At 40.8% G+C, this 27,555-nt stretch overlaps 1 protein-coding gene across 1 annotated transcript in view; it reads right to left on the bottom strand.

Moving 5' to 3' along the window:
- Window positions 1-4,243: 4,243 nt before the first annotated feature.
- Window positions 4,244-27,555, bottom strand: part of csgalnact1a (chondroitin sulfate N-acetylgalactosaminyltransferase 1a) — a 37,273-nt gene continuing 13,961 nt past the window's right edge. Inside the window, exons 3-9 of the mRNA XM_039999993.1 lie at window positions 25,624-26,952; window positions 22,194-22,410; window positions 20,106-20,207; window positions 9,687-9,865; window positions 9,339-9,433; window positions 9,049-9,130; window positions 4,244-6,724 (exon numbers count right to left, since the gene is read on the bottom strand). Coding sequence (XP_039855927.1) covers window positions 6,429-6,724; window positions 9,049-9,130; window positions 9,339-9,433; window positions 9,687-9,865; window positions 20,106-20,207; window positions 22,194-22,410; window positions 25,624-26,434 — 1,782 coding nt within the window. The 5' untranslated portion in view covers window positions 26,435-26,952 and the 3' untranslated portion in view covers window positions 4,244-6,428. The remainder of the gene's footprint in view (window positions 6,725-9,048; window positions 9,131-9,338; window positions 9,434-9,686; window positions 9,866-20,105; window positions 20,208-22,193; window positions 22,411-25,623; window positions 26,953-27,555) is intronic.

The raw sequence follows: 27,555 nt of genomic DNA on the forward strand, positions 1-27,555 counted from the left end.
GGGGACCCTGAATGTTTAAATACATGTATTAAACTAATATTAGGCCTGATTGTTTGGATATTTTATTGCATCTTAAAAGATGTGGAGAACGGCTTTTTTAGGCTATGGCTTATAATTTGCATGTACATAATTATAGCTAATGTCTAACAAAAACAAAAGTTTAATGCGTGCTGTCCTTTTAGAAACTTCCTTTTGCATTTTAATTTCACAAATAAATAAACATTTTTCATTGAACCGCTGTATCAATATCGCCCTCTAGGGTCCGGTGGTTGAACGTGCGCACTTCTTTAGCATTGATTCACATTCCAATGTTTTCAGTCCCGTGATCACCGTGATTTATCTGCAGATATTTAAACACAAAAAATTGATTGACATTGGTTATATAACCCTCTAAACAAAACATTGCATGTCAAATGTCCATGAAGGAGTTAAAGTTAAAACCATGAAGGAGTTAAAGTTAAAAGAGGAAACACTAACTTCAGCACAGCCATTTGCAACAGCTCTAGTTCCTAAAACCTTATAAATTCAGTTTGCATACCTGATGTATTACATGCTCATGATGTCCCCGATCACATATTCATCAGTGAACAAATCTCAAATCCAAGTGAGTCACATTTCAGGTCTCAGTTTGATCAGTTTGGAGACAAAGTTAAAGAGAGGTTAGAAAGTTAAAAAGAAGAGGATATGCTAATTTTTAAAAGTTTACTTCAACAGCCATCACTATTTTGCTTACTTGTTAATGCACGAGAAATAAACAGATATATAGTCTTAAAGGACCGATAACTTAAAGACTTAGATTTCACTTCTTTCCCCCCACTGTAAAGAAGTGAAATCACTGTATTAAACATGTTAACACACTGTATTAACATGTTTGCCTGTGACAATCACGGTACATAGAAAGATTGCTTTCACAATAAATGTCTCCATGACGACCTCTGAGTGCTTCCTGTAGTGCTCAGAATCAGCTTTCATGAGGAAAGAGCCATTATCAATATTGCATATATTGATATTTGTCACAGCTGTACTTGGAGAAGCATGACATCAGGGCTGCCGACTAACAGTGATATAAATGTGCTTCGTTTATTCTCACACATTCATAACACCAAAAAATGTTTTAGTCTTGCTTTTAAACTTTAGAGCTGATTGCGAAATCAACCCACAGAGATGAGAGAAATTCTAAATCACCAAACAAGTCTTTATGCATACCAAGTGACACCAAAGCATACAATAAATCTAAATGAGAGAACATATCGACATCCCTAATCAAACCAGAAATACAAATAATGTATGCCACTGCACTGCAAATGATCACACCACAGTGTAACTCTGAAACCGCTGCAACCAATTCACACATGGGTACACACATCACAGACAACTTAGGTTTCAGTACTACTAAGAATTAGAGCTGTGTATAATCTGTAGCGGTTTGAGATAGGGAAGTGACACATACAATACATAACTGGCTGTGTCACTGGAAGAACTGCGATGTCACGATTAGTCTTTAATATTGCTGTGAGGGAATTTGGGTCCACTTTAATCATAACTGATGACTGATAATTTAACAAGAGGGGGCAGTTCCTTTTTCACAAAGAGTCAGGTTCATTTTTCTTTCAGTGCATTTACTCAGGTTATCTTTCTCTAATATTAAAATTGTTAATATTTTAAAAAAGAATCAGGCAGGGGCAAATGTTTTTGCAGCACTGTGTGTGCCCACTCTCCTGTAGGATGCGTCTGATCATCAAAACAAGTTGGTAGAGCTAGCCAAATATTAGTGACAAGGGGTGTGTAACTTGATGCCATGCCAAAAGACACATTTTAAAGGAAATGCCTATGCTAGATGACAACACAGAGTGAGGCAAGAACTGGGACCATCTGAGACACAAAACTTCCATTCAAAGCTCGCCTGCCATTCATTGTTATTTACCCAACATCTCTAATTTCTATTATAATATGAAGTTATCCAAATAAAGTCACTTTTTCTTGACTTATACTAGCCCACTAGTACAAACACAGAGGAGTGTTTCTACAGTAACTTAAAAAAAACCCCTAAGAGTCAGATTATTTAAGGGTCTATCAAATTAATTAGTTTTTATGCATATACATATATGTATATATTAGGGGTGCAACGATACACAAAATTTACGGTTCGGTTCGATACTTTGGTTATATTCTCAGCAGCATATTAAACATATAAGGTCCCCATAAGGAGAATCACTGCTAACGGCTGTCTAAATGACTCCGGTAAAGTTTGTAGCATGCGTGCTTGTTGTTTTTGTCTGCTTCCACTTGTCTTTGCACTAGGATGATGTCGGAGTAAATGTGCAGTCATATTCGTTGTGTTCCCACTAGTGCTGTCAGTGTTAATCTCGTTAAAATAACATTAACGCCATAACGCAGCAAATCTCTGTTAACGAGTTACCGTGGATCGCCCCTGTGCGTGGGGCTGGACAGCGTCAACACGTTAACAAGCTAACTAACGCAGTAGTTCCCACCAATTGAGCATTGCGTGGCACATCCGACATACTGTTTTACTTTTGTCCATGACGAGCTTACCATCAGGGTGATGCTTCACATGAAAACCAAGATAGTTCCAAACGCCAGATCTGAATGAGGATGGGGGAGGTTCAATTTCGTCTAGCGTTGAGGCAGTTGCCATGTTGCAACGAGCTTAGCTTCTGTCTTGCTAGCTTGCACTGCGCTCAGTGGATCTGCACTCACAGTGCAGCCTAGGCGGAGTAGTCGAACGCAGATTCACTGAGTGCTCAACACAGACAGCATCGTCAGAAGAAAAGTTGATAAAAAAAAATAAAAAATGTTGTATTGTTTGATACATATGCGTACCGAACCGAAAGCACTGTATCGAACGGTTCAATATCAATACGAGTATTGTTGCACCCCTAGTGTGTATGTATATCTATCTATCTATCTATATATAATAATGGATTGGATTTATATAGCGCTTTTCAAGGCACCCAAAGCGCTTTACAATACCACTATTCATTCACTCTCACATTCATACACTGGTGGAGGCAAGCTACAATTGTAGCCACAGCTGCCCTGGGGCAGACTGACAGAAGCGAGGCTGCCATATCGCGCCATCGGCCCCTCTGGCCAACACCGGTAGGCAAGTAGGGTAAAGTGTCTTGCCCAGGGACACAACGACCAGGACAGAGAGCCCAGGGATCGAACCGGCGACCTTCCGGTTACAGATGCGATTCCCAACCCCCTGAGCCACGGTCGCCCATATATATATATATATGTGTGTGTGTGTATGTATGTATGTAAACATATATGTATATATATTTCAGATATCAGAACCATCATTGGCTCTTCTGTGATGCAAATGCCTCCTTTAAAAAAATAATAAAAAAAAACCCCGAATGGTTTGTTGGCCTAGCATGATGAAACCAGATAATCTTGCACATTGGTTGGGAAACACTGCTTTAATCAATATGGCGAAGAGGACCTTATTTAACCTTTAAAGAACATAGGACTGGCTCTGCCTTGATGTCTTTATTGACATAAAACATTTAGAAAAAAAGCAGTGTAATGAAAGAAAAACAGACGCTGGAAAAATGATCAAATAACAGAAAAAACGTAAAAACTTAGATGACATTTATTGGGAAAATAAGCAAACTAAACAAAAAAAAAAAACATAAATAGCATTATTTGGTATTATCCTGTAATAATATATTCTGTTTAACATTTTTGTTTTTACTTTTTAAAAATGTATTTGTACTGGACATTTTGGATCAAGAGTTAACACATAAGAAAGAACTAAACAGAGATGAACATGTCTGTGTTATTACACGTGTCAAAATACAGTTGAAAGTAGAAATGGTCTGCATTTGTATAGTGCTTTTCTAGTCCCTAAGGACCCCAAAGCGCTTCACACTACATTCAGTCATTCACCCATTCACACACACACTGGTGACGGCAAGCTACATTGTAGCCACAGCTGCCCTGGGGCGCACTGACAGAGGCGAGGCTGCTGGACACTGGCGCCACCGGGCCCTCTGACCACCACCAGTAGGCAAACATGGGGCTAGTATCTTGCCCAAGGATATTTGGCATGCAGCCAGGAGGCAGCCTGGGATCGAACCACCGACCTTCTGATTAGCGGCTGACCTGCTCTGCCACCTGAGCTACAGCCATCCACTATAAAAGAATATTTTCTGTAATGCAAACCATCTTATAGTTATACTGGATTTGATAACTACAGAATATGACATAAGCAAAGTCATAAAGTATAAACAAATGTTTATTTAGCTCATTTACATGGAGTGAAAGAAATATCTTGAACATAAAAGAATCAAATATAAAAGGATCATCTGAATGACTTCCACACAGAAAAATGTGATTTTGTGTAAAATGAAACACAAAAGACAAGTCAGGTATCTCTGTGTATCTCTGTGACTACACTCAAACACGTGTAATGTCACATTTCTTCTTTAGTATTGCACTGGCAAGTTTTCATATCTTTGTCACATTTGAGTCACGTGGAATAAAAACCTTAAGATTAAAAGTCCCGTTCTGACTTTCTGAGTCATCGTCAATAATTTACATTTACATTTTATCACATTAATTTATGTGACCGCAAATTAAGTAAATGAAAACACAAAGTAGCCTACATGTTCACGTCTATCTTAATTTAAATATTTAAAAAGGAAGTGATCTTTAGTCACACTGTGGGCATAAATATGTAAAGATGGGTTACAAATTAAGAGATGGTGGGCAGGTCCAGTTGATTTCGCTTTTGCATGAAGAAGAAAGGAAGCTTTGGTTGCCGAGACTGCTCGACTGGCTGGTGTTTCACAGGGAACAGTGACTAAAGTGACATCTGCATTTAGCCGAGTGGGAAAACAAATCAGTGGGTAGGTTTAAAAACAACAACTGATGGCGCATATTTGATGTGTGCAAGACAAACGGAGCGACTCTTCCTCAGGTGGCAGAGTGTCAGCGATCTGACGACATCAGCATAACAATCCATCGTCAGCTACACAGACAGGGATGCTGCTGTGGTTTGTATCAAAATGAATGCACAGCTGAACTTTTTGTGGACAAACCCACTAAAGCACTATTTGTCAGAAACGTGGAAATAAGTGCCATGGCCGGATGAGTCATCCTTGATCCCATTCTCATGTCTGGCATCAAAAACCGGTACAGGCCTGAATGCTAGAACCCCACAGCGAGGGGATTTAGTTATTTTATGTTGTGACGGGCATTTCAACCTCACGCCTAATGGTCCACTCATCCCTACTTAGAGGGAAATCTTGCTGCAAGCCAGCGCACCACCTTCAATCGCTTAATGAAACATGTCTATCCAGATGTGATTACAATCCCCCTGTCCACAGGACACGAGGGTTCAAAGTCTCCAAATCTCAGCCTGCTCAAACACATATATTTTGGACCAATGTGTGAGACAGACAGACACCTGACAACTGGCAGTCAATTAACTTACTAAGATTCATAACTTTGTGTTGGGTTTTCCTGTCATTTCTAACCCATCTGTATATGCCACACTTTTTGGGAAACACCCAGAAATTAAGTGATTCATGTTATACTCTCACTTCACTACAAAAGTGAAACGCCTACACCAAACACTGCCTGAAGCTTGTAGCATTTACAAAAATTAAAAATATTAATAAAACAAAGAAGACCAATAAACAATAATTTATATGTATATATTAAAAACAACCTACAAGGCCATTTAAGGCTTTATAAAAGTCCTTAATTGTTCACAAGCACGTTATTCAACCCCCGCCCACTGGGTGGCAGCGTTCCCCAATTTATATAAAACCTGCAGGAAGGATCACTTAGTTTTACTGACCATCCAGAGCAGACAGTGTTCAGGAGTTATTCACAGAAGGCACGCAGTTCACAGTCAACTTAAAGCTCAAAATTTTAGGCTCCACGTTTTCTTCTGGAGAGCGCTGAAAAACACCTTACAGTACAGATGGATGCTGCAGGAAGTGTCCGACTCTCCACTTCAACAGTGAAGATGCGCAGACAAAACAGTTTCTGTTATGTTGAGTCCTTAAAAACAAAGTCCTCACATCTTGTCATTAAAAGGAGAAGCTTTAGATTTTGGTAACCACGTGTTTGTTTTCTAGGTGTGAGTTAGATGACAAGACAGACTTAAGCCTGCATTAGCCTAGTGCAAAGACTGGAAATGCAGGTAAAAGAGAAGTAGACAGACCCAACCAAAAGATGAACAAAAAAAACTTTTTTTTTTTTTTTTACAGGTCAGCATAACCCAACAAGACAGGGAGAGATTTTCTCAAGTAGACCATCTCAATAGTTCTCAGCAAGACAGCAAACAGGAGCATTTCACAGCAATCCGCTTAAAGCATAAAGTTCAGATCAGCTGGGTTCACCAGCTCCGATTGCACAGAGAGCCACCGTAATTCAGCCGCTGACTCCAGCATTCAAGTCTTCTTAGCGTTCGAGTTTTGCTGCAGTTTCTGCTTGCGGAGGTGAGCTTCAATCTCGTGCCTGAAGAAGAGCATCCCCAGCTGGCCGTGCGAGGCCTCGTTCATGGCCTTGGACTGCATGCACATGCGGTACTGGTCGGGCGGGAGCTCGTCGGCGCAGTGCTTCTCGTGCCACAGGTGGAACAAGCCTCGCGACGGCGCTCGAACCACCAGAAGGTTGCTGTGGAGGTACTTCCTGTAGAGGTGAACATCTTCGCCGCCCCAGCCTTTGATGTCGATGTCAAAACCTCCTAGGCAGAACAGAAGGAGAGCGTGCGATAGGAAACATTTTTTTTTATTTTATTTTATTTTTACAACTTTCTAAACATTTTTTTAGTTCCAGAGTTTTTGGATGCTGATTATGAAATCTGATTAGAGTTTGTGGTGTGTGATCATAACCACGGCCTTGTTTTGTTGTTTCTTGTGGGGACAGAAAAGACATTTGGACTTTGTGACCAGGCGATCTTAAACCTGTCACATTAGACGCCAGAACTCCTCGTGCCTGCTTTCAGTTGCACTTTGTACCTCCCTGCAGTTTTATTTTGTTTATGCCGTCTCTCCCTATCTGCCTTATTTTGTTATTTTGCATTTTTTTGTTTTAAATTCAAGCTGCAGGGGCAAACACAGATAAGACACAACATTTGCACAAATGGATGCATTGTGCTTGTTTCTGAATATGCACTCGTGGCCTAAAAAAACAAAAGGACATCCTTATGATGAAACAAAGAGCGCAAACATGAACCACTAAATTATGCTTTTATAAAGAAATACGTTTGGGGAGACACATAATTTCATTTCACATCAAGAGTTCGGTGAGAAAGGAAACTGTGGACGCTAATCGTGTTTAGCTCTCGCACGTGTTTCGTTGTTCCCCGTCTCATTTTAAAGATTCCTTTAGAAATCTGTGACACAAACTCAGAAGCAGACCCACTTACCACATTATTTGTTTCTCTCACCCACTTTACAGCTGAGTGGAAATAATTAGGATGTAATTGTTTTTCTCAGTTTGTTGTTGTTGTTGTTTACCCAGATGGAAATCCTCTTTCCCCCCATCTCATGCTCTTTGGATTAAAGCTGTTTTTTAAACGAATGAAATTGGAAATAAAACTTTATCAGTCTACAACAACGTTACATGCATTCCTTCTTTTCCTAAGAGATTCCTTTTACTGGTAGTTCTCCCTCTGCTGTTACTGCAGATTACTTCAACTTCTGCATGCATGTACATTTACGTTAAGAGATCCAAAGGGGGAAATGGACACGGCGGACCAGCATGTCTGTTACACGCTTTGCCTTGATGCGTGTGGTTGGACTGGTTTCATTAACGTGACATTCAGTTCGGTGCCTCCACAGTCACTTGATCTCCATCCAGTCGACTACTTTCAGGACGTGACGGAATGGGAGATTCCCATCATGGATGTGCAGCCGAAAAGTCTGCACCAAATGTGTGATGCTATCATGTCAACACGGACCAAAATCTCTGAGGAATGTTTCCAGCACCTTCTTGAATCTGTGCCAGGAAGAAGAAAGGCAGTTCAGACGGAAAAAAGGGTGCCCAACCTGATACTAACAAGGAGTGCCTAATAACATGGCTAATGAGTGTATTTACATCCTTATAATGACAATAATGATGCGACAAACATCGATTTCTGCACCACCATAATGTGACTAAAGGTCTCATCCTTGCCCCTCTAAAAACTGCCTGGCTCCACCGCTGAATGATTAAACAGCTGGCCTCTGTTTATGTAAAATAATCTGCCAACTTGCCATGCATCAATTAAACTCTTTTAAACTTTTTTTTTTTTTACTGCATATTTATCTTTATATTGTGTTAGTTAATCATCTCTCAGCAGAGCCAGGCTAGCTGTTCATTCTGTTTCTAATGTCTTCTGTGTTTTTTTCTTTAGATCCCATTTAGTTTTCAGCTCTGGGATCGATGCGCGCTCATAAATAAATACATGAAGTGGAATACAAATTGGAACATAAAGTGAGTTAACATTACTATTTCCCCATAATGCCAAACTATCCTTTTACAACACTCCTGGCCTTGGAGCTGTGTTTTACAATTTGGCATAGTTAAGTGAGGACATTTGCATGAATGTGTGTGCATGTGTGTGGGCCCTAAACAATAAAGCACTCCGAGTTCCACAGTAGCCTCTAATTGATTTCACTTTGGAGGCAAACTAAATTGATGTAAATCTGTCTACAGAGCCAATATTCCTTGCCAGATATACAGATGGAGAGGACACGGGGCGATGAGATATGCTAATATACGCTGCTGCAGCTCAGAGCTGTTTCACGCAGAGTGATATAATAAAATCTCCTCCCTGTTAAGAAAAGTAATGCGATACTGAACCGTTTGGGCCGTGAGGGTTTTTTTTTTTACATCCATTAAGCGGTGGCGCCGTTAAGAGTGGCAAAGTGCACATTTTCAGAGGACCATTTTCGCCCTGCGTTACGTAACACCTGCACACTGATAATCAGCCCCCAGGAGCAACTGTTTACCAATTCCTCGCTGCAAAGATGCGCCGATGGGCACGATGCCCGTGTCAGGATTGTAAATAACCGTCATATTTACCGATGTTGAGGAAGTCGGACCTGTACTGGCAGGTCATGCCGAAACCGAAATCCCTCCAGAAGCCCGTGTCTTTCTTGATCGCCTACAGGAGGAAATAAGCGAGCGTTAAACAGCTTGTGGAAAGAAATACTAGTCCAACACACAGGATTTGTCCACTTATAGCAACTGGAGAGGTGAAGTGTTTTTAAACTGTTCTGCAATGCAGCGCCACGCTGAGTGTGGTATTTTCCACAAGTGCGTGGCAGGGTTTGAAAAAGGGATGAAAAGGTGTGTGTATGTGTGTGTGTTACCAGCTGTTGTTCTACTGCTGGGATACGATCGGGACTTCCATAGATCACACTGGGGTTGTACTGGCTGAATAACACCGGGTAGAAGACCTTTTTACCTGAGATGCAGAAAAAAAGAACTGTTAGATGAATCAGCTGTAATCTGATGGGAATGTGTGCATTACTACTACACAATAGAAAATAAGAAGAAAACTTAACAGGCCCACTCAACTCAGGCTGAGATAACTGAAAATCCAATTATAAAAATCTGTCACCAAGGTTGTTACAAATACCCAGAGTTGGCATTTTGTCTTGTCATTAAAGTGTTTTGCACGCCGCATGCCTCATGGGAGTTTACAGCAGTCATCTCACCAGGCTGTGCGTTGAGTCGACAGGTGTTGAGGAAGTCGGCGGTGAAGTAGATGTCCACGTCGCAGAAAAAAAGTAACACGTTGCCTCCCTTCCAAGCTCGGGCGCCGATGTCCAGACCCCGCCCCCGAGAGAACTCCTCGTCCAGCTGCATCAGCGTGTAGTTCTTAAAATTTGCTTCCCTTTAGAAAGGCGAAGAGAAGTAGTTTGGGTAGTTTAGCCAACTTTAGAAGCTAGAAAAAAAGCCTCACAATTTAATGAATTAATAGGAAAGAAAGTTGAATTCCAGTGAAATAACAAACAGCATGGTGTTATCTGCAAGCACTGTTGTTTATTTTGCCTACAAAAATCATATCAATCTAAAGCAGCAGACTCATTAAGAGAGGTTAAGAAGAAAGTGCAGGCAGGGTGGAGTGGGCAGACATGAATGTCAGGAGTGATTTGCAACAGAAGGAAAAGCAGCAAGAGTGAAAAGGAAGGTTTACAAGATGGTAGTGGGACCTGCTATAATGTATGTTCTGTAGACGGAGGCACCGACACAAAGAAGAAGAGCCTACAAAAATCATATTCACTCAACTTTGCTCGCTTCACATTGTGACCAGAGAATTTATTTGTATCTTAATCGCCATCATTGATGTATCATTCCATTTTGATCATGACAGATAATCTTTGAATCACATCAATGTTACTTGAGCAATATTAATGCACTATCAGTATGGACACCGGCCTTCTGAGTCATTCAGCACGACCCGGCCTTACAACTACATTTTGTCCACGTATCTCAGCCACAATCTTACTTCTCTTATTGATTGCACTCAAATAAATAAAGTTTTTAATGATTTCATCTGAACAAATGTAGTTTATGAGCATCTGTAATCACTCATCTGCCTGCTTGCCTGGATGTTGGGCTGCGAGTCTATTCTTCAAGTCACTTTCACTTTCCCACGGCATCAAACTCAGTGCTGACATCATCGCATCATTCATGCAACCCGCTTCCTCCCCATCACTGCCTCACCCCGGTAACAGAGCTCCATCCAAGCCTCCATCTTCATCTTCACCACTAGTGTCTAGATTCGGGTGGGTCCTGTCATTATTCCCATCACCTCTGACAATCCGTTCTCCCACGATGGGTCATCGGAGTCTAATCACTAAACAGCTTAATTAAATCCCACATCTCAATAAGTCATGTTCAATTCTTCCAAATGCTCTCCCCTTATATCGAAATGAAACTGTTCTTGCGGCATAATTTGAAGGCCATCTTTTGTATCCGTTTTCTTAATCGCTTCTCTGGTTCAGGTCCGGTCACCGGTCTAATGCAGGCTAACATATAGAGACATAAAATCTTTCACACCTGCAGCCAATTTAAAATCACCAGTTATCCCAACATGCATGTCTTTGCACAATGAGGGGAAGCCGGAGTACCCAATGCAAACCCGTGAAAGGTGCAGGAGAACAGAAAGGCCACAGCCGGCCAGTGGATTCAAAGACAGGAGCTACTTGCTATGAGGTGAGGCTGCACTACTACCACTGCAGTGGTGTCAGACATTTTCTATACATTATTATATAACATACGGCAGATCTTTCCTATGTTTGCAGATTCTGTGCTCCATATATGACTCTGTTTTATCGACATACCACATATTAAGCATTAATTGCCGTATTTATGTTGCTGAATAAATTCTAGCTGTAATCTCGGCTGTAGGGCTCTGCTGTTGATTGAGTAATTTTTCTAGCACACTTTAATTTCCCCTCACAAAACATTACTGTGCTGCAACTGTGTTTCTAATTTATGATTTCTACTTAGCTGAATTGCGTTTAAATCTTACTTGGTGGTAATGAACTTTGGTAATGGTGATTTGACTATTTGATATGCAGCCACTTTAACGCTGAAATATAGCGCAGCTCCCACATTTTTCACAAATCTTGAGAGCTCATCTCGCTGAAGGGCCCTGCGCCACAATTCAGCTTAACCAACTTTAGAATTTCTAATCCTCTGATTTCTGCTTTTTGAACGTTCCACCCAGAGATTAAACATGATGACGCACAAAAGTGCACATCAGCTCAAATTCCCACTCTTTTTACTCCGCTTCATGGGAAACTCAGCTGGTTCTGTCACTGGCCACTGAGTTGTTCAAGGCTGAAGCACGAGTGAAGAGAAACAGCTGGATCCAGATGTACACAGCTGCGGCTTTTCTTTAAGCATAACAATTTACACTGTTTGTGACTAATCCGTTCCTCATGTATGCGCATTCACAGACTCAGACAAAACACACACACACACACACACACACACACACACACACACACACACACACACACACACACACACACACACACACACACACACACAACTGCATGGGCTTTGGATAAAGGATGAATAAGAAAGAAAAAAAAAACAGTTCGCATATCTCAGTGTGAAGCAGAACAAACTGCATCCATCCTTCATCCATGCGATGCTGGGAAACACGCGGGAAAGAAAGAAAGCGCGCCAGGGCAGACGCACTCAGCTCTGTCAAGGACAATCTGGATGACCAGAAGAAAGATTTGGCCTGAGGTGGTTTGAATCATACTCCCCACATTTCCAAATCCCCGCTGTGCGAGTGTGTCACGTTTGCAACAATGTTCAGTGTGTGAAATTGATTCATGTATATTGCTGTGTAAAGCTTTTGTCTCGCTCCCTTCCGTTCAGCCTCCCCCCATAAATAAGACATTATGAAACCCTCTGGTCTCCAGTGGCTCTAAATTCAAAAGAAACAAAAACATGACACCAGTAATGAGACTATTTTATATAGTCTGAAAAACCACTTCTGCCTGTCATTAAATGAAACAGACAAAAAAAACCCCAAAATATTCACATCCCAGAACTGTCATAACTTTAGAAAATCTGCGAAATGTTCATATACAGGTAGAAATATCTGGATGTCTGCGCTAACCTGCCCGCTCTGTGCTGTCAGTGCACGGAGCCTGGCCTCCACATCTACATCTCGAGTCTATAAACTCAAGCCGAGTCAGTCTGTTTCACTGTCTACACACAAGAGTCCCCGCGGACCCACCCGCTGGCACTAAACCGTCCACAGATGGCAGAGACGGAGAACAATAGCTCTGTTTGTCTTAAACAATGTTAACGCAACAGGAGCTTTATTCACATGTTGATTCAGGCTTTACTTTAATGGGAGACGAGCTTCAAATCGGCTCAGTCAGCAAATACATCATGATTTCTCGCAAACAAACCAGAACGCACAGTAACGTCGAGAATTTATGTGAAGTTGCCGAACGTCCTTCTGCTCTTTGTTTCGTGTCTTTAGTTTTAAAGCTGTAGTTTATCCCTGTTTGCTAGGAAATCCACTCAGAACAACTAAAGTCATTTTCGCATTGAAGATTTTAAAAGAATGAAACAAAAACTGGGATCATCATTTCAGAATGAACAAACAATATAGAAGGCGTGAACATTATAGATACCATTTTTAAGGACGTTTGGACAGAGACGTGGAGCTAGACGTTTCCCCCAGTTTCCAGTATTTATGCCAAACTAAGCTAAACTACTGTGAGGACTTGTAAAGTTAGTGGTACCACTAACTACATACCTGCTACCAAGAAGATGTCAGATGCCCGACTATTTCTTTAAAACTGATTTTAGATGTCAGATTGGTCCATTGGTGTAGTGGTTGACACTTTGGTTGTACATGTGAAAGGTCCCTTGTTAGAGACTGGAAGGAGACACAGACCCAGCATTAGTGGGCCACAAGCTAGTTCACTTCTACTGCTGGTCCCAAGCCCAGATGAAAACGGGAACGCTGCATCTGGAAAATCTGTGCCAAATCAAACATGCGGATCCATCCCTTGGGAGATTAAGGAGCAGCTTAAAATACGCCTAAAATAACTTTTACTTTTGGACAGAGCCAGGCTGCCTCGCCCTTGTTTCCAGTCTTTATGCTAATCTAGCTGCTTAGTGTGTTTAATTTTTACAGAGACATTTAGCTTAGTCAGAATATCCTGATTACTAATATTATTCAGGAACAAAATGCTACCGTCTCCAGTTGTTTCCAGGAGTTTGTCTCTTGCTCAATCCTATAAGCATGCAGTATAAGTGTTCCTTCTGGTCTGCGAGTGGGTGGTGCTTTTAAAAATATTTCCACAATCAAGCACATGGTAGAGGTATGTTTGTGGGCGGGGGGATAACTGACTTGATTGCATTTCCTTTTCTGGAGTGACTGACAAAAAGCTTGGATGAGGCAGCCTGTGAGGGCCCTTCAACAGGGAACTTGAGTTAATTTATTTGTAATATGATCAACGTTATTGTCTTGTAATTTGATACTGGAGTAAGCGGTTTATTTTCAAGGCATTTTGCTGTTCATTATCTTGTTTTAATCAGTTGTGATTATCATGGCTTGTTCTTTGGTTCATTTTAATAACAGTTCATCCAGGGATACACTTTTACTGGCTAAGTAAGTGTGTGCGCGTGTTTTATAAAAATCGTGTCATGCATATTTTATTTAATATTAGACATCAAGAGTTTGTATATTGAATGAGTGCCATTACTTAACATACCACTGCTAAAATGCTTCCTGGCTCGAATAGGAAAAGATGACGCTGACTATAAAGCGGTTTTCTAGGCTTGCAAAGCAGTGGGTGATGCTGCCGCCTGCTACGTCGCTCTTAATACAGAATCTAAGCTTTGCTTCAAGTGATTTTCCTCTCTGAATAATGCTTCTACACATTTATGTGTATTTGTGTCTCATGACTGCAAGTCCAGAAATATGAGCATAGACCCCACATTTGTGTGTCAACTTAATCCAGAAATAAATCCTTGTTTTCTAAATTACTTTTTATATCTGCTCTTTTTCTCCCTTCCTACCCACAGGCATCAGCCTCCTCCTCCCAACACACACACTTTTATGATCTAAAATAGTCAATTTGTTTACTGTAGGCGTGATGGTACCTAATGGTACTTAGTAGGAGTGAAATTGTTGAAATTGTGTCAGATTGAGTGAGTCTGTAAAGAGCTTCCCTGTTGTGTCTAAGCAGCAGGTCTGATCCTGTTAGTTCTGCTCAGTCAGGACAGGGAGGGGAGGACTGACTGTAAATATGGTGCATCTAATATGAGGCCATATACACATTTCTCTTCATTTTCAACACTTCTTGAAGATATCACAGAAGCAAGCTTGCAATTTAGTCATGCGGTATATGTCTGAATGATTTGCCAAAGTGTAACCCCATTTCTTTGGACTATGGGAGGAAGCCAGAGTAATCAGAAGGAATCCATAAAGAAAATACACAGACTGGATTAGAATCCAGGATTTTATTTTTTTAATGACTAACCAAAGTTGGCACCCTATTTAATATCACATCAGGCTGACAAATAAACAGCCTAATCAAAATCAAAATAAATCAAATCAATCAAAATCAAAATAAATAGCTAGTGCTAGTCAATCTGTTAGCTGTGACGCTGTTAGCGTGATACCATGAAAGAGTTGTTTGACATATTGGTTGTTGGATGCTGCTAGATTACATCTGTCCCCCGCATTAAAAGCCTCAGTCGATAGTAGTTTACATAGAAGATGTTGACCTGTCTGCAAACTAATTCTAACTACTAGCCGTGCAGTGGCAAAACTTGACACAAACCGGACATGGAAAACATCCTTAAAAGCAAAAGCTGTGCTAACATGTTTCAAGAGGCACAAGTTTTACTTTGAAGGAATAGGGTCTCCTGTGGGTTTCCAGTTTGAGTCGCACTTTTCACAGTTTCACTCCAGCTTGGATAGTAGCCAAGTGTTTCCGGACAAGTTGGCGCCTTTCATGCAAACTACGGGACACAATCTGCTAGCTACCAAAGCAGTTGCTAGGAAGTCTTGGTCAACGAGTTAATAAAAGGCAAAAAAGAATATGTGCATATTTGTAGGAAATACATATTCTTAGTAATGTGCATTTTTTTCCAACGTTTGCCAGTTGGCTGCAGGCGAGTCACTCTACACTGTCATGATTGTCGTACGTCCCAAAAGTTACCATCATATGCATCTGCAAAACCTCGCCGCCCTCTAATCCAGTTTCTGTAATAACAGATATTTGTTTGATCAAAACAAGCTATATTTGATTCGCTATAAATTGTCCTTAGTGCTGATTTACTAATATTAGCAAAAATAAAGATGTGGAATTGCACCTGCTAAATATTAATATGTGAGCATTTAGCATTTAGGCCAGCCTCACAGACTCACTGGTACAACTGTAGTTTCCACCTAATACATACATAAAAATATAAATAAAAAAAGTCAACTTCCACTTACTCAACATCTCTCAAGTGTTTTCTGTATTCAGCAATGCCAGTAGCTGCTTTTTTTTTTTTTTTAAATTATGATTTTTTTACGTGCAATAAATTTTAATCGACTCATACTTTATGTTTGGCTGTCTTCTGTTTACAGAGCAGGGGGTGGCATGCATAACCTCTCTGGATGCTTGTTCTTTATGGCGAGCAGGGGAATCAGCAGTCCACGCATGTAATAAAGGGGTAAGTACAAACCATAAAAAATGTAGACTCATGATCACTCTCTGACTGAGGCCCTTAGGCAAGACACCTACCAAAGTTAATAATGCTTTTTCAAAATAGATCTGTATTAAAGGCATCAGATCTCTTCATAATGAATATTGGACAGCTTTCAAACTCATGAGAGATTTGGATATTATTTCATACACTTATAATCTTCTTCCAACTTCTGCTCAACTTTATTTTCGTGCTCACTCAAAGCTCCCAGTGGGTTTTTCTGAGATCGTTAACCCTTCTGTGCAATGAAGTAATGGCACAAATTGCAAAAGGCAAGTTGCTACAAGATAAAGAGAAAGGAATGACAAAGTGATCTCATCCTTTGATGCTTTGTCTCTCCAAATTTCTGGGCCTTTTATCTTTGTGAGATTTTCATGTATAATCCTTGGTGACACCCTTTTTCCATCCCCGGAAAAATCTGTGGTTTGTTCAAGTTCTTTCAGCTCTGATATCTTATCTTTACACCTCTCCTCTTACTTCCTCTCCCTCTGTTTTTCCCTCAGCCTTTGGCTCCCCTCTGCATCTGAAACACAGTAATTATTCATATGTATCGACTGGTATCTCCACAGAACAGATCACTCATTCTTCTCCATCCTTTACACACAATCCACCCCCCTCTCCGTCTCCGTCTCCATTGGTTTCTACTCCACTCATGTTGTGTTGAATCATTATTTTCTAGCATGTAAGGCTCGAAAACATACAAGGCCCTGTTGGTTTGAGTCTGAGTTTAGGCTTTGAAGTGTGCATGTGTTAAGAACCACATTTGAAAGCTGCAACTGATTTTCTGTATGTTTAAAAAAAGACAGAATCGCTGGAGAGTAAGGCCCTGCTTTCTGGAACCTTGCTTTTTAATAGCAAATACTTTTATACTGACTTTTAATATGTATACTCTTAAATAATGATCACCTGCAGTAAAAAAAAAAGGTAATAATTTAAACCCTGTAGAGAGATTGATATGGGCTGAAAAGCTGCCTGAGAGCCCGGACAATTTAGATCTTGTTAGGCTCTTGGGAAATTGGCCTCAAGTAGTTTATATTGGCTGTGGGTAGTCATGTAAATGCTTCCCAAACAAATTTGAGCAGGGACACTGTGCTATTTAAAAGTGGGGAGTGTGACTGCAATGTGATAGAAAAAACAAAAAAACTCCAAGACAAATAGCTAGAGGTGATATGTGACAAACTAAACCAAGTTATAGTGTTAAATTGAATTTGCTGGAAGTGCAGAATCTTATCAGTCGCTAATGATGCCAACAGCTGCAAACAGATATTGACTTGCTGGCCAATTAAGGCATGTGCTCTCTGTGAACCAGTTTCGTTTTACAGAAACAGCCCTCTGGTCAGTCCTCTCCTTGACTTGGTTTTTAGGGTGGAATCTGGATAAACTGAAGAAAATAAGAAAACGTTGCAGGGTATATAATATAATGTACTTAGAAAGTACTATTGTAAGTCGGAGCTATGTATGTATAAAGGAAAAAATTAATAAAAACAAAAAACGGAAAAATAAAATAAGCATTAGCTCACATTTGGGAGATGTCATTTAGCTTAAAAAAGCTTAGAAGATTTGCGACACCTTGCTCTTTAATTAAATCACTGTATAACTGCACGTATCAGGGCTTAGCTGTGCTTTGTGTTTAGTGAGGAGATGTTAACCCTAAAATGTTAAAGTATGTTGGTTAACATCAACGCATGCTAGCATCATTAGCATGCTAACATTAATGTTTACCTCATGGTATCAATCTGTCTGTTTGGTTACCTGGTAAATCCTTCTACACTGCCAATTTTTGAGCAACCAAAATAGGCAAAAAGGTAAATGTTAAACCCCTGAAGGTTCATTTCTATATCTGATATAGGCAACCATTTACCGAAGGGCTAAAATGGTGCATTTATAGTAATTATGCATCTATAACACTTTATAAAAGCATTGTGTCATTTTGATTTCATGACAAAGTGGCATGACGGTTAGCACTATGGTCTCATAACAAGGTGTTGCTTGGCTGGCCTTTCTGTGTGCTGTTTACACATTCTCCCAGTGCCTGGGTTCTCTCTGCACCTTTGCATTTGCATGTTGGGTAAATGTGTGCTTCTAAATTGGCAACAGGTGTGTATGTGAGTGAGAATAGTTGTCTGCCTATGTATAACATCATTTTACTATATTCACTGTATTTATAGACTATATGAAAAGTCTAAAATATAGCTATACAGAATTCATGGTTTACCCATAGATATCACTACATCTATGCAATCATGATGGCAGTTATTATACCAATAATTTATTACACACTTAATGGGGGTGGGCAGTGTTTGGATGATGACTGTACAACAAATACACTTGTTTTTTTAGACAACCAGACAACGACTGGTTGATGTGGTCCCTTAATTACACAGACATAAATCCATTTTGCACACAATGACTCCTATATTTATCTATTTATTTATATAAACAGGAAGTACCACTGCTATTTCTGACTTTTCTCATAGTGATTAGCTTAACAACTGCACAAACACAGCAAACAATACTGCTGCGTGGCCATGTACTAGTTTATGTAAATTCATCTAATCTTTATAGCTGTACAACAAAAACAAAAACAAAAAAAAACCCTGACAGTTTTAAAAGCAGTGAGCAGGGTATTATATAGTTAAAGCTAATTTCCAACACCAGTCCATTCATGTACGCTATAAATGGGTGACAACAGTTAAAGTGTCAGATTAGAGCTGGGATGTAACTCTGTCACTATACTTGGCATTTATAGACTCCAGTCCGCTTATAAAAAAAAGAATAATGCTTAACTCTTAAAAATAAATCATTACCTGCAGCAACACATACAGACGTGCACCTCTCCTTGCAAGCTAAAGAGCAGGTTACATTTGACTGTATCTGTGCATAGTCTGTCTGTGTCAGATCCCAGATACGAGAACAACAAGCCATGATAATTCCCAGTCATTTCAACCTCAGCCTGAATGTTAGATAAAAGGGAAGAGGAGTGCAGGCTTGATTACACCCAGTGATTCACACCCAGATATGTTTCCACACAGCTCAGGAATACAGTAGAATGAGAAGAGTACAAAGAGACGGAAGTTCAAAGCAGAAAAACTACCGGAAATTCCAGTTTATTTAATGCCGTTCTTTCCCAGACTGCACCTTCAGCTCCAACTCTTTTCAATTTCTGTTTTGTACAAACTTTCACTGTCACTTATTTAAGAAGGCTCCCATACTAAAATCAACGAGGCCTCGGGTTAACTGTATGTTTTTTGTGTCTGCCTTTCCACATTCACAGGTTCTAAATTTGCCTTCTTTACACTTGATCTGACACTTTGCTTTAAGACCGTGCAATGCTATCTTTTTTTAAATCTCCACGGTTTCCGCTCAGCACGGTGAGACAAAGACACGCTGTGTGATCCCGGTGATAGTCCTACTGATTCAAGGCCACACAAAAACCTTCGAGGCTGGGGAATCGACAAGTGTCACCATAGCAACCCCCTCAGGGAATCTGCGGCGCAGCGGATCTGACTCCCGATTGGGCGACAGCGATCCCTCTCCGAGAGATGTGGGTGTCCGTGCGAGAGGGCAGCAGGATCACAGGCTTGTTGTAATTTATCTGTGCTGGCTGGTAGCTCTCAGCTACCCGGCATGGGTGGCACACTGCTCTATTATTTATCAGACAGATGACTGGCTGTGGCAGAATGGCGAGCCAGGAGGTGTGTGCGCTTTGTGCACCAAGGAAATGTTTATAGGGTAAGAGTTGAAACAGTGGAAACATTTCTACAGCGCGTTCCAAAAGCGGGTACACGGCTGGGGCTGCGTTCACTTCATTACGTAAATTGCATTTCATACTCTTGTGTTGGGAATTATAATTCAAAGACCACTTCTTGGCTCCACTTCCAACCCACCTGGATGTGTTCTCCAGAGTGCTCTGGACTTCGCTCATCTGCTCTTTCCCAAAATACACCACCGTCAGATGGACCCGGCCGTCCTGATGCACGCAGACTTCCCTGTACATAAACACAAACATGCAAAGGAAGCGATATTAAGGATGAAAGTGTGTGAGGAGAATGGGATTTGGGGGTGTGCAGGAAGGAAGAGGACATGAGGGGTTTTAAAAATACAGCTTTGGTTGGAGGATCTATCCATGCAGTGCCAAAACACAACAACTGTAATAATGAAGTGAATAGCTGCTTAAGTAGTTCATCATAAGAGCCAAGTATTTTCTGATTTCTGCTTTATAAAGCTGAATTTCTTTGGGCTTTGGCCAGCAGACTGAATACTGGATCTTGGAACCTAAACATTCACTATTTCCTGATGATTTATTCTAAAAAAGGAAATAAAATTCATCGTTTGTATCTGTATTCAAGGCTTTCCCCCCATTTTGACCCCGCGTTAGCACACAGAGGAAGCTCTTATTGTGAGTAAAACAGACACCAGGTGGAGATGCCTGAAAGCTCTTTGATGGAGATGTGTCAAATATATCACAAGCACACGCTGCAGATAATTCACCTCTCCCACGAGGTACGCATGCAAATGCGCAGATGTGCACACGCAGTTTGTCAACATCTTCCCCAAAGGGACGTTAGGGCAGGCGATTCATAGCATTCATAGCCCACAACATAAGGCAAAAATGCTTGGAAAAAAATGTGCGGGGAATATTGAGCCAACATTTTTGCTGCAATTATTGACGCTGTCGCATAAAAGGCCTCTATAAATGTTGGTCTAGAAGTAAATTGGAATAAATTGATTTTTTGTTGGGATCTGATGAGACAGTCTAATTCTGTGCTGGGGCCAGAGCAGACAAAAACCCATCTCTTAATTATTTGAGTGTGTAAAAAGCAAGAAATCAATTTAAAAATCTGCCTGCATACAAACAAATCTCACAAGCAGGACTTTTTTTTATCTCCATAGTCTTTCCTTTTAATATATTAAGCATATTTTCAAGTCCAACTGTGGACAAAGAACTCATAATAAGCTTGGATTTACCCAATGTTATCTCGAACACACACACACACACACACACACACACACACACACACACACACACTCTCTCTCTTCTCTTACTCAGTGCACTTTTATAATAGATGAGGGTGATGTGTTTGCTCAGCGACTCCCCAAGTCTTTCAAGTAAGTACACTTCTTGCCGTGCTGTATATCAAGTACCGCTGGTCTGCCAGGGGGGCATTTTAATGGGCTGCAACACTGCCACTAAAGTAGGATTTACCATGTAAAAAGAGCTGTGATAAGCAGCAGTAGCAGCAGCACAATAAATCACAGACATTAAGGAAGACATTTCCTCAGCTTTGACGGGCTGCAGGGCTGAACCAAGCATGTTTTGCTCTCAGGTGATTAGATTTGATAGCTGTGAGTGTGAATTATTACGAAAATTACGGAAATGACTCATTTTATTTTCACCTTAGAAAACTCCATTAACCCTGACCCTTTTTCTTAAAGAAAATAAAATCTGTTGTGATTTTGTCTCATGCGTGCACCCGCTCGGCTCTACGTGGGGTTGAAGCTACAGTGCGGTGTGTTTGAGGTGTTAGTCATACGCGTTAAAAGTGTGTATGAAAATAGATTCCCTATGGTAATGAGGTGACAAAAATGGCTGTGATCACCGAGAACATCTTTATTCATGTTCTGGTCTGAGTCATTTTAAGTCTCTCAGATTTGTTTATATTCAGATTATGCCTACCAGCAGCAAAATAAATTAACTGATAAGACAACGCATGCAGTTTCAAAAATGTTAATTACATGCCCCCCTCCCAAAAAAAGTAAAAATAAAATCTCTCTGATGTTAATTTTCTTCCCTCTAATCTCCTCAGCCCCTGTCTCTGTCTGGTTGATCCTTAATTAAAGTTTGAAACTTGGTTTGAATAACACTGAGTATCGCATTTTTCTGAATTAGTAACATGCGATGGAAAGAGCCGCCATGAATAATTTATAGGGGTGCATCTGTCTGTCGACTTTGCAGGTCAAAACATCTAACTCACCTGAAGTTGTGCATGAACTGCTTGAACTTGTCCGTGCGTCGGGAGAGCGGGACGATGATGTTGATGAGCACATTGGTTGTGTCCACTCTCTCGTTTTTGACCTTCAGGAGTGGTCCGAAGGGCCGGAAGAGGACCAGGCGTCTGAATTCATTACTTGACTCCCCTCTGAAGGTCAGCTCGTACAACGTACCTTTGTCCTTTTCTGTACGCGTGATACCTGGCGGGAGCAGATAAGTTAAATACAGTCAACATCATTGTTTCTTCTTATAAAACAGTAGGGGTGTAATTTTTTTCCACTATATACTCACTCATCCACCTGTTGAACTGCTTCTTATTACAAATATCTAATCAGCTAATCAAATGGCATAAACTCAATTCATTTAAAGGTGTAAACATGTTCAACATGATCCATACCACTTTTTTCAGGTAAGAAAAGTAAACTGAGACTGCAGTTGGCACAGGCTCACCAAAAGTGGACAAATAAGATTGGAAAAAGACTACCCAGTGTGGTGCCTCGATTTCTGCTGAGACTTTCAGATGGCAGGGTAAGAATTTCGAAAGTTTTTGTCTTCTATCAAAGGTTCAGACAGATGGTGGATAATGGTCCTGGGGCCTAGTTTCTTGACACACCTTGGGCATCTTAGTACCAGTTGAATATCATGTAAACACCCCAGCTTACTGGACCATGTACATTCCTTTATGTGTTGTAACTTTTATTGCAGTTTATTGTTTGATAACAGCATTTTGGTTATTTTGTAAGTGATTAAAGTGTTAGCCACATGTTTAGTGAGAGCTGTTAATTATAGATTTAATTTTCTGCCAAAAGGGAGCATTTAACTGGTATTTTTCATTAGAAAACTGCATTTCCCAGAATCTATGGGCTCAAAATGTGGTCATAAATATTTTGTACTTGTAAATCGGTTTTGTATGTGTAAAAAAAATTTGTGTGTGCGTAAAAAAGATTTGTGTGTGTAAACAAAATTTGTGTTTGCGTAAAAAAGATTTGTGTGTGGACTTAGCCAAAAAAAACCCTGCAAGTTACAAGTACGAATTTTGACCCTATTTTTCTTCGTTTCATCTGATTGGTCAATGTCATGTCAATCACAAATGTAACAATCCAATCAGAGAACAGATGGGTTTCTCAATTATTTGAAAGCTGTTTTTGTTTCTCTGCTGATTTGCCATTATCATCTGCTTGCAGTGTTTAAGCTAGGCTTAGCTTTTTTTTTTTTTTTTTCAATTTAAAAAAAATGTTTATTTAGTTTCATGTTATTTTACATTTACATTAATTTAAAATCTGTTTTTTTTGGGGTAATTTTACTGATGTAAGCATTTACTGAAAAAAGTGTCATATTTATAGGAATCTGCCTGCTTATTAAAGTAAATTACCAGGTTTGATTGAAGTTCACAAAAAAACTCAGGAGGGTAAGTTGTAAATTATAAAAATAAGAGGGCAAATGAGGCCACGTAAACAACACACATTCTCCACGGTCTCTGTCAGTTATCTTGATGGACGCTGTATGTCAGCTTGTTTCCCCACAGAGAGGTTGTTTTCCAATTACTCTGACATTACTAACAGATTACTGCTTGCAAACATACCCCATGAGGCTAGTGGAACAAAAAATTGGAAATTGGAATGCGAAAAAACTCATTCCTGCAAAGAGGCATTTGGTGTTCAAAGACAGAAGACAGACAGACAGATGGAAGAGAGTCAAAAGACTACTGATGTAAAAAGAAGAAGAGAACAGAGGGATTTCTGCGGCCATAGATTTTGCCTAATAGCAGCTTGAATTAAGGCCTTCCTGTTAAATTGGCCTGCTTCCTGTGAGCCAAGGCTTCATTTCCCAAAGGGACACCATAATCTTTCATTTAGTAAATACGTTAAACTATTTAGACTGAGTGCCGCCACTTCCTGTCTCTGTCTTTTTAGTCTAACTGCACTTCTTTTTCTCTTTCTGAGGCCACAACATAGTTGCTGGCAAGTTCATTTTGCATACCTCTAGTGTTTGTGTACAGTTTCAGCTCACTAGATTGCTAATGCAGCCCTCAAACTCCCCAAAGATGCTTGTGTTAGTCTGGCTATCTAGACTGGCTTTCACTTGTCTGACTGGTTGGATAAAACGTTGTTTGTTCGAGAATCACTTAAAATCGATGTCCAAGCCCATTAAAGGGAAAAAAGCACAAGAGATGTGAGCGAGTGTCTCCATTTCATTTATAAAAAAAAATTGCATTTCCCTGCTGCTGACTTAAAGAAATGTGGAGACCACTTGCGTGAACACAAACAGATGCACAAATGCACGCACATCCTTTAAAGCCACAATCACATAAACACAGACCTAGATTGCACAGGACCACGCACAAGCTAACACAGATGCATGGAGCTCCACATGGTGACCTTTGGCTCATTTCTACAGAGCTAGGTGCCCCATCACTCTCTTTAAAACCTCCACCCACTCACACAGTGAAGATAGTGACCTTCAAAGAGCAGGCACACACACTAAAACACCGTGTTTGAAGAGATCCTGCGCTGTGATTGAGCAGCAGCTGTGCTCATTTCCTGAGGTTATGATCATAGCTGCAGAAGAACAAACTAGGAGGATATAATGACTGTGGTTTTACACAAATACACATATTTCTGACCTTTCAGGGATTCATGTTGACAAAAGAAAAGGAGAGAAAGGTAAAGCAAGATAGCAGAAGATATTGGAGTAATTGTGTTCTGAGGAGAAAAGCTGTTGACAGTAAAACAAATGTGGTTAGTGGAGTTTAGATTTAACACAGTGTCACAAAGAAATATGCATTTAATTCTATTATTATTAATTATTTAATGTGTAATTTGTTAAATTCAAAGGCAAAGAGTGAAATCAGCGGCAGAACACAACCAAGTAGCTCTTAAGAAACTTAATTATATATTAGTTATACAATATCCCAGTAGCCAACAGTAGCAGGGCAATTTAGCACATTCAAATACAATTACATAACAATAAAAAATAGGATGATTATTGTGTTGCTGGCCCTCTTATTATCTTGCATTACAAATCCAGTGTGGCGCTATCCTTTACAGCGATGCACTGTGGGTATTTGTCACTGGTATTGGTTGGTTGCTGGGTGCAAAGAAGGTGCTACAACAAAAACCTCCTTATGATTGCTTTGGCTGCTCCGTAGCTTGCGTGGAAGACGCCGCCTTGTCTGCAAACACTCTGAGCTGTAGTGAAACTTGAAGAAGTGCAACGCAAATTAGAAACATTCACCCTTCAAGTAAAAGTTGTGCCATACCGCTGCAACCAACACATTTCAAAAGGTGCAACTTTTAAGCTTTAAGCTGAGACTTTGATGCTTCTGTTGATACCATACACATTTACCTTTGATAAAATATTTGCAGATAAACACATATTTCAGGAGATTGGGTTGAGATTTAACATACTCTCACCTTCTATGAAGTCAGATGGTGTGTAGACTTTGCTAGCTTGGGCCTTTTCCGCTGCACTCCTGCGGTCCTGCTCAGATGAAGGCGTATTGAGGCTATGCAGAGCTGTCTCTAGGACCTCCGCAAGCTCCTCTCGTTTGTCCTTTCTCACAGGCTTCTCCTCCGGATGACGCGTCAGCCCCATCTCCAGCTGGTATACTCTTTGCAGGGTGAAGCTCTCAAATGGCACTACAGCGTACTCGCTGGGCAACCTGATGCCAGAGGTCACCTCAGCCTTTGACAGCTGGGCCTTCAGGAACTCCTGTAGGTCCGCCGGCTGGCTCTTGGCTACCTGAGCTTCTCCAACACCACCTCCTTGTGAGGCAGCGCCTCCTTCCTGCCCCTCTGCTGGGCCTCCATTGGCTCTTTTCAGGCTTTCCTGTACTCCTTTCAACTGCTGACTGCGCTCCTGCAATGCCTCTTTCAACTGCGCTATCTGTTTCTTCAAGGAGGAGATGTGGAGGCGGTGCTGCTCCTCACGCTCTTGGAGGAGCACCTGGTAAGAGTGGGCACTCGGAGGACCGCCGCTGTGGGCAGGCCCAGCTCCTCCGACCCCAGCGGCTCCCGCTCCGGTCTCCGGCCTCGTGCCTCCCAGGCTGGGATGATTAGATCCAGCGTGGGGTAATATATGACTCAGTGGAGGGTCATTAGAGTATGGCGGGCTGCATCTCATCACATAAAGGAGCGAAAGTGAGCAGCAGAGGAGCACCAGAAGCCCCCCGACACGGGACACCCACAACAGTAGTCCGCGCCGTAACATCACTGCACGCAACATCAAAACTCACTCCTCCTGGTTAAATCCACAGAGGTATCATGTAACCTCACACACTCTGGCCTTAATGATGTCTGACTTGTGTTTATGTTCCATCACCCGGTGAGGAGGCGGGCTACATATCAGTGTGAGGTCATTTAATTTGAATTAGGTCATTGGTTCCCAACTGCCTGAGACTGTTGTGTCACTGGCAAAATAAAGGAAAAAAAAGAAAAAAAGGCAGACACTTGTGAAAAAACACTTTCTTCCTTTCTCTTGGTCCAATTAGCTCCATGGTCTGTGAGAAGAAACTGTTCCAGACACTGTTGCATCATCTGTCACTCATAAGTGACTCATCTGTTTGCTCTGACTCTCCCACTAAGTCCATGTTGTCCTCTTCCTGTCCTCCTTCCAGTATCCGAATGCTCAGCCAAATAGTCTCCTATACAAATGTGACTGATGCAGAAAGAAAGAAGAAAAAAAAATCATAGAACTCTAATCCTCAGTAGTCATCTGTTTGTTTTTTTTCCAAAGCTGTTTTCCTGACAAAGGAAACAGAAAGGAGACAGAAAGGACTGTTATTGGTAACAATTCTTTTTAACATTTTGACGTGCACCAGCTTTCTCTAAACGCTGGAGGGTGTGTCTTTAAATATGCACTGAATCAGAAACCGACCAGGCTACTCTGACATATTAGTTTTAGGGTGGCAAGAAGTTGCCAAACCAAGCATTGCCTCAGGACTAAAGCTCCTGGAAAACAATGTTGTCACTGAAGATATGACGCAGTAAGTAAGGTAGTGTGAGCTTAAAACTCCAGAAGTTATAGTTCATATGTGCTAAGGTGTGTGTGTGTGTGTGTGTGTGTGTGTGTGTGTGTGTGTGAGTGAGTGAGAGAGAGAGAGAGAGAGAGAGAGAGAGAGAGAGAGAGAGAGAGAGCGTGTGTGAGAGAGAGATCAGGGAATAGAGAGGAAAATATGTATACACCTATGCAGCTATTTGTACCTGCAGTGTGTGTATTGGTATGTGCACATGAAGTGGACTGTAGTGTCATATTATTGCTCTTTATGTATCCACAGTCATGCAATAAAGACAGTAAAGTAAATACACCCTTACTTTCTCCATATGAATTAAGAGAGTTATTATCAG

The sequence above is a fragment of the Simochromis diagramma genome, unplaced genomic scaffold (genome assembly GCF_900408965.1).
Source record: "Simochromis diagramma unplaced genomic scaffold, fSimDia1.1 OVJJ01000596.1, whole genome shotgun sequence".
In the NCBI taxonomy this organism is placed as follows: domain Eukaryota; kingdom Metazoa; phylum Chordata; class Actinopteri; order Cichliformes; family Cichlidae; genus Simochromis; species Simochromis diagramma.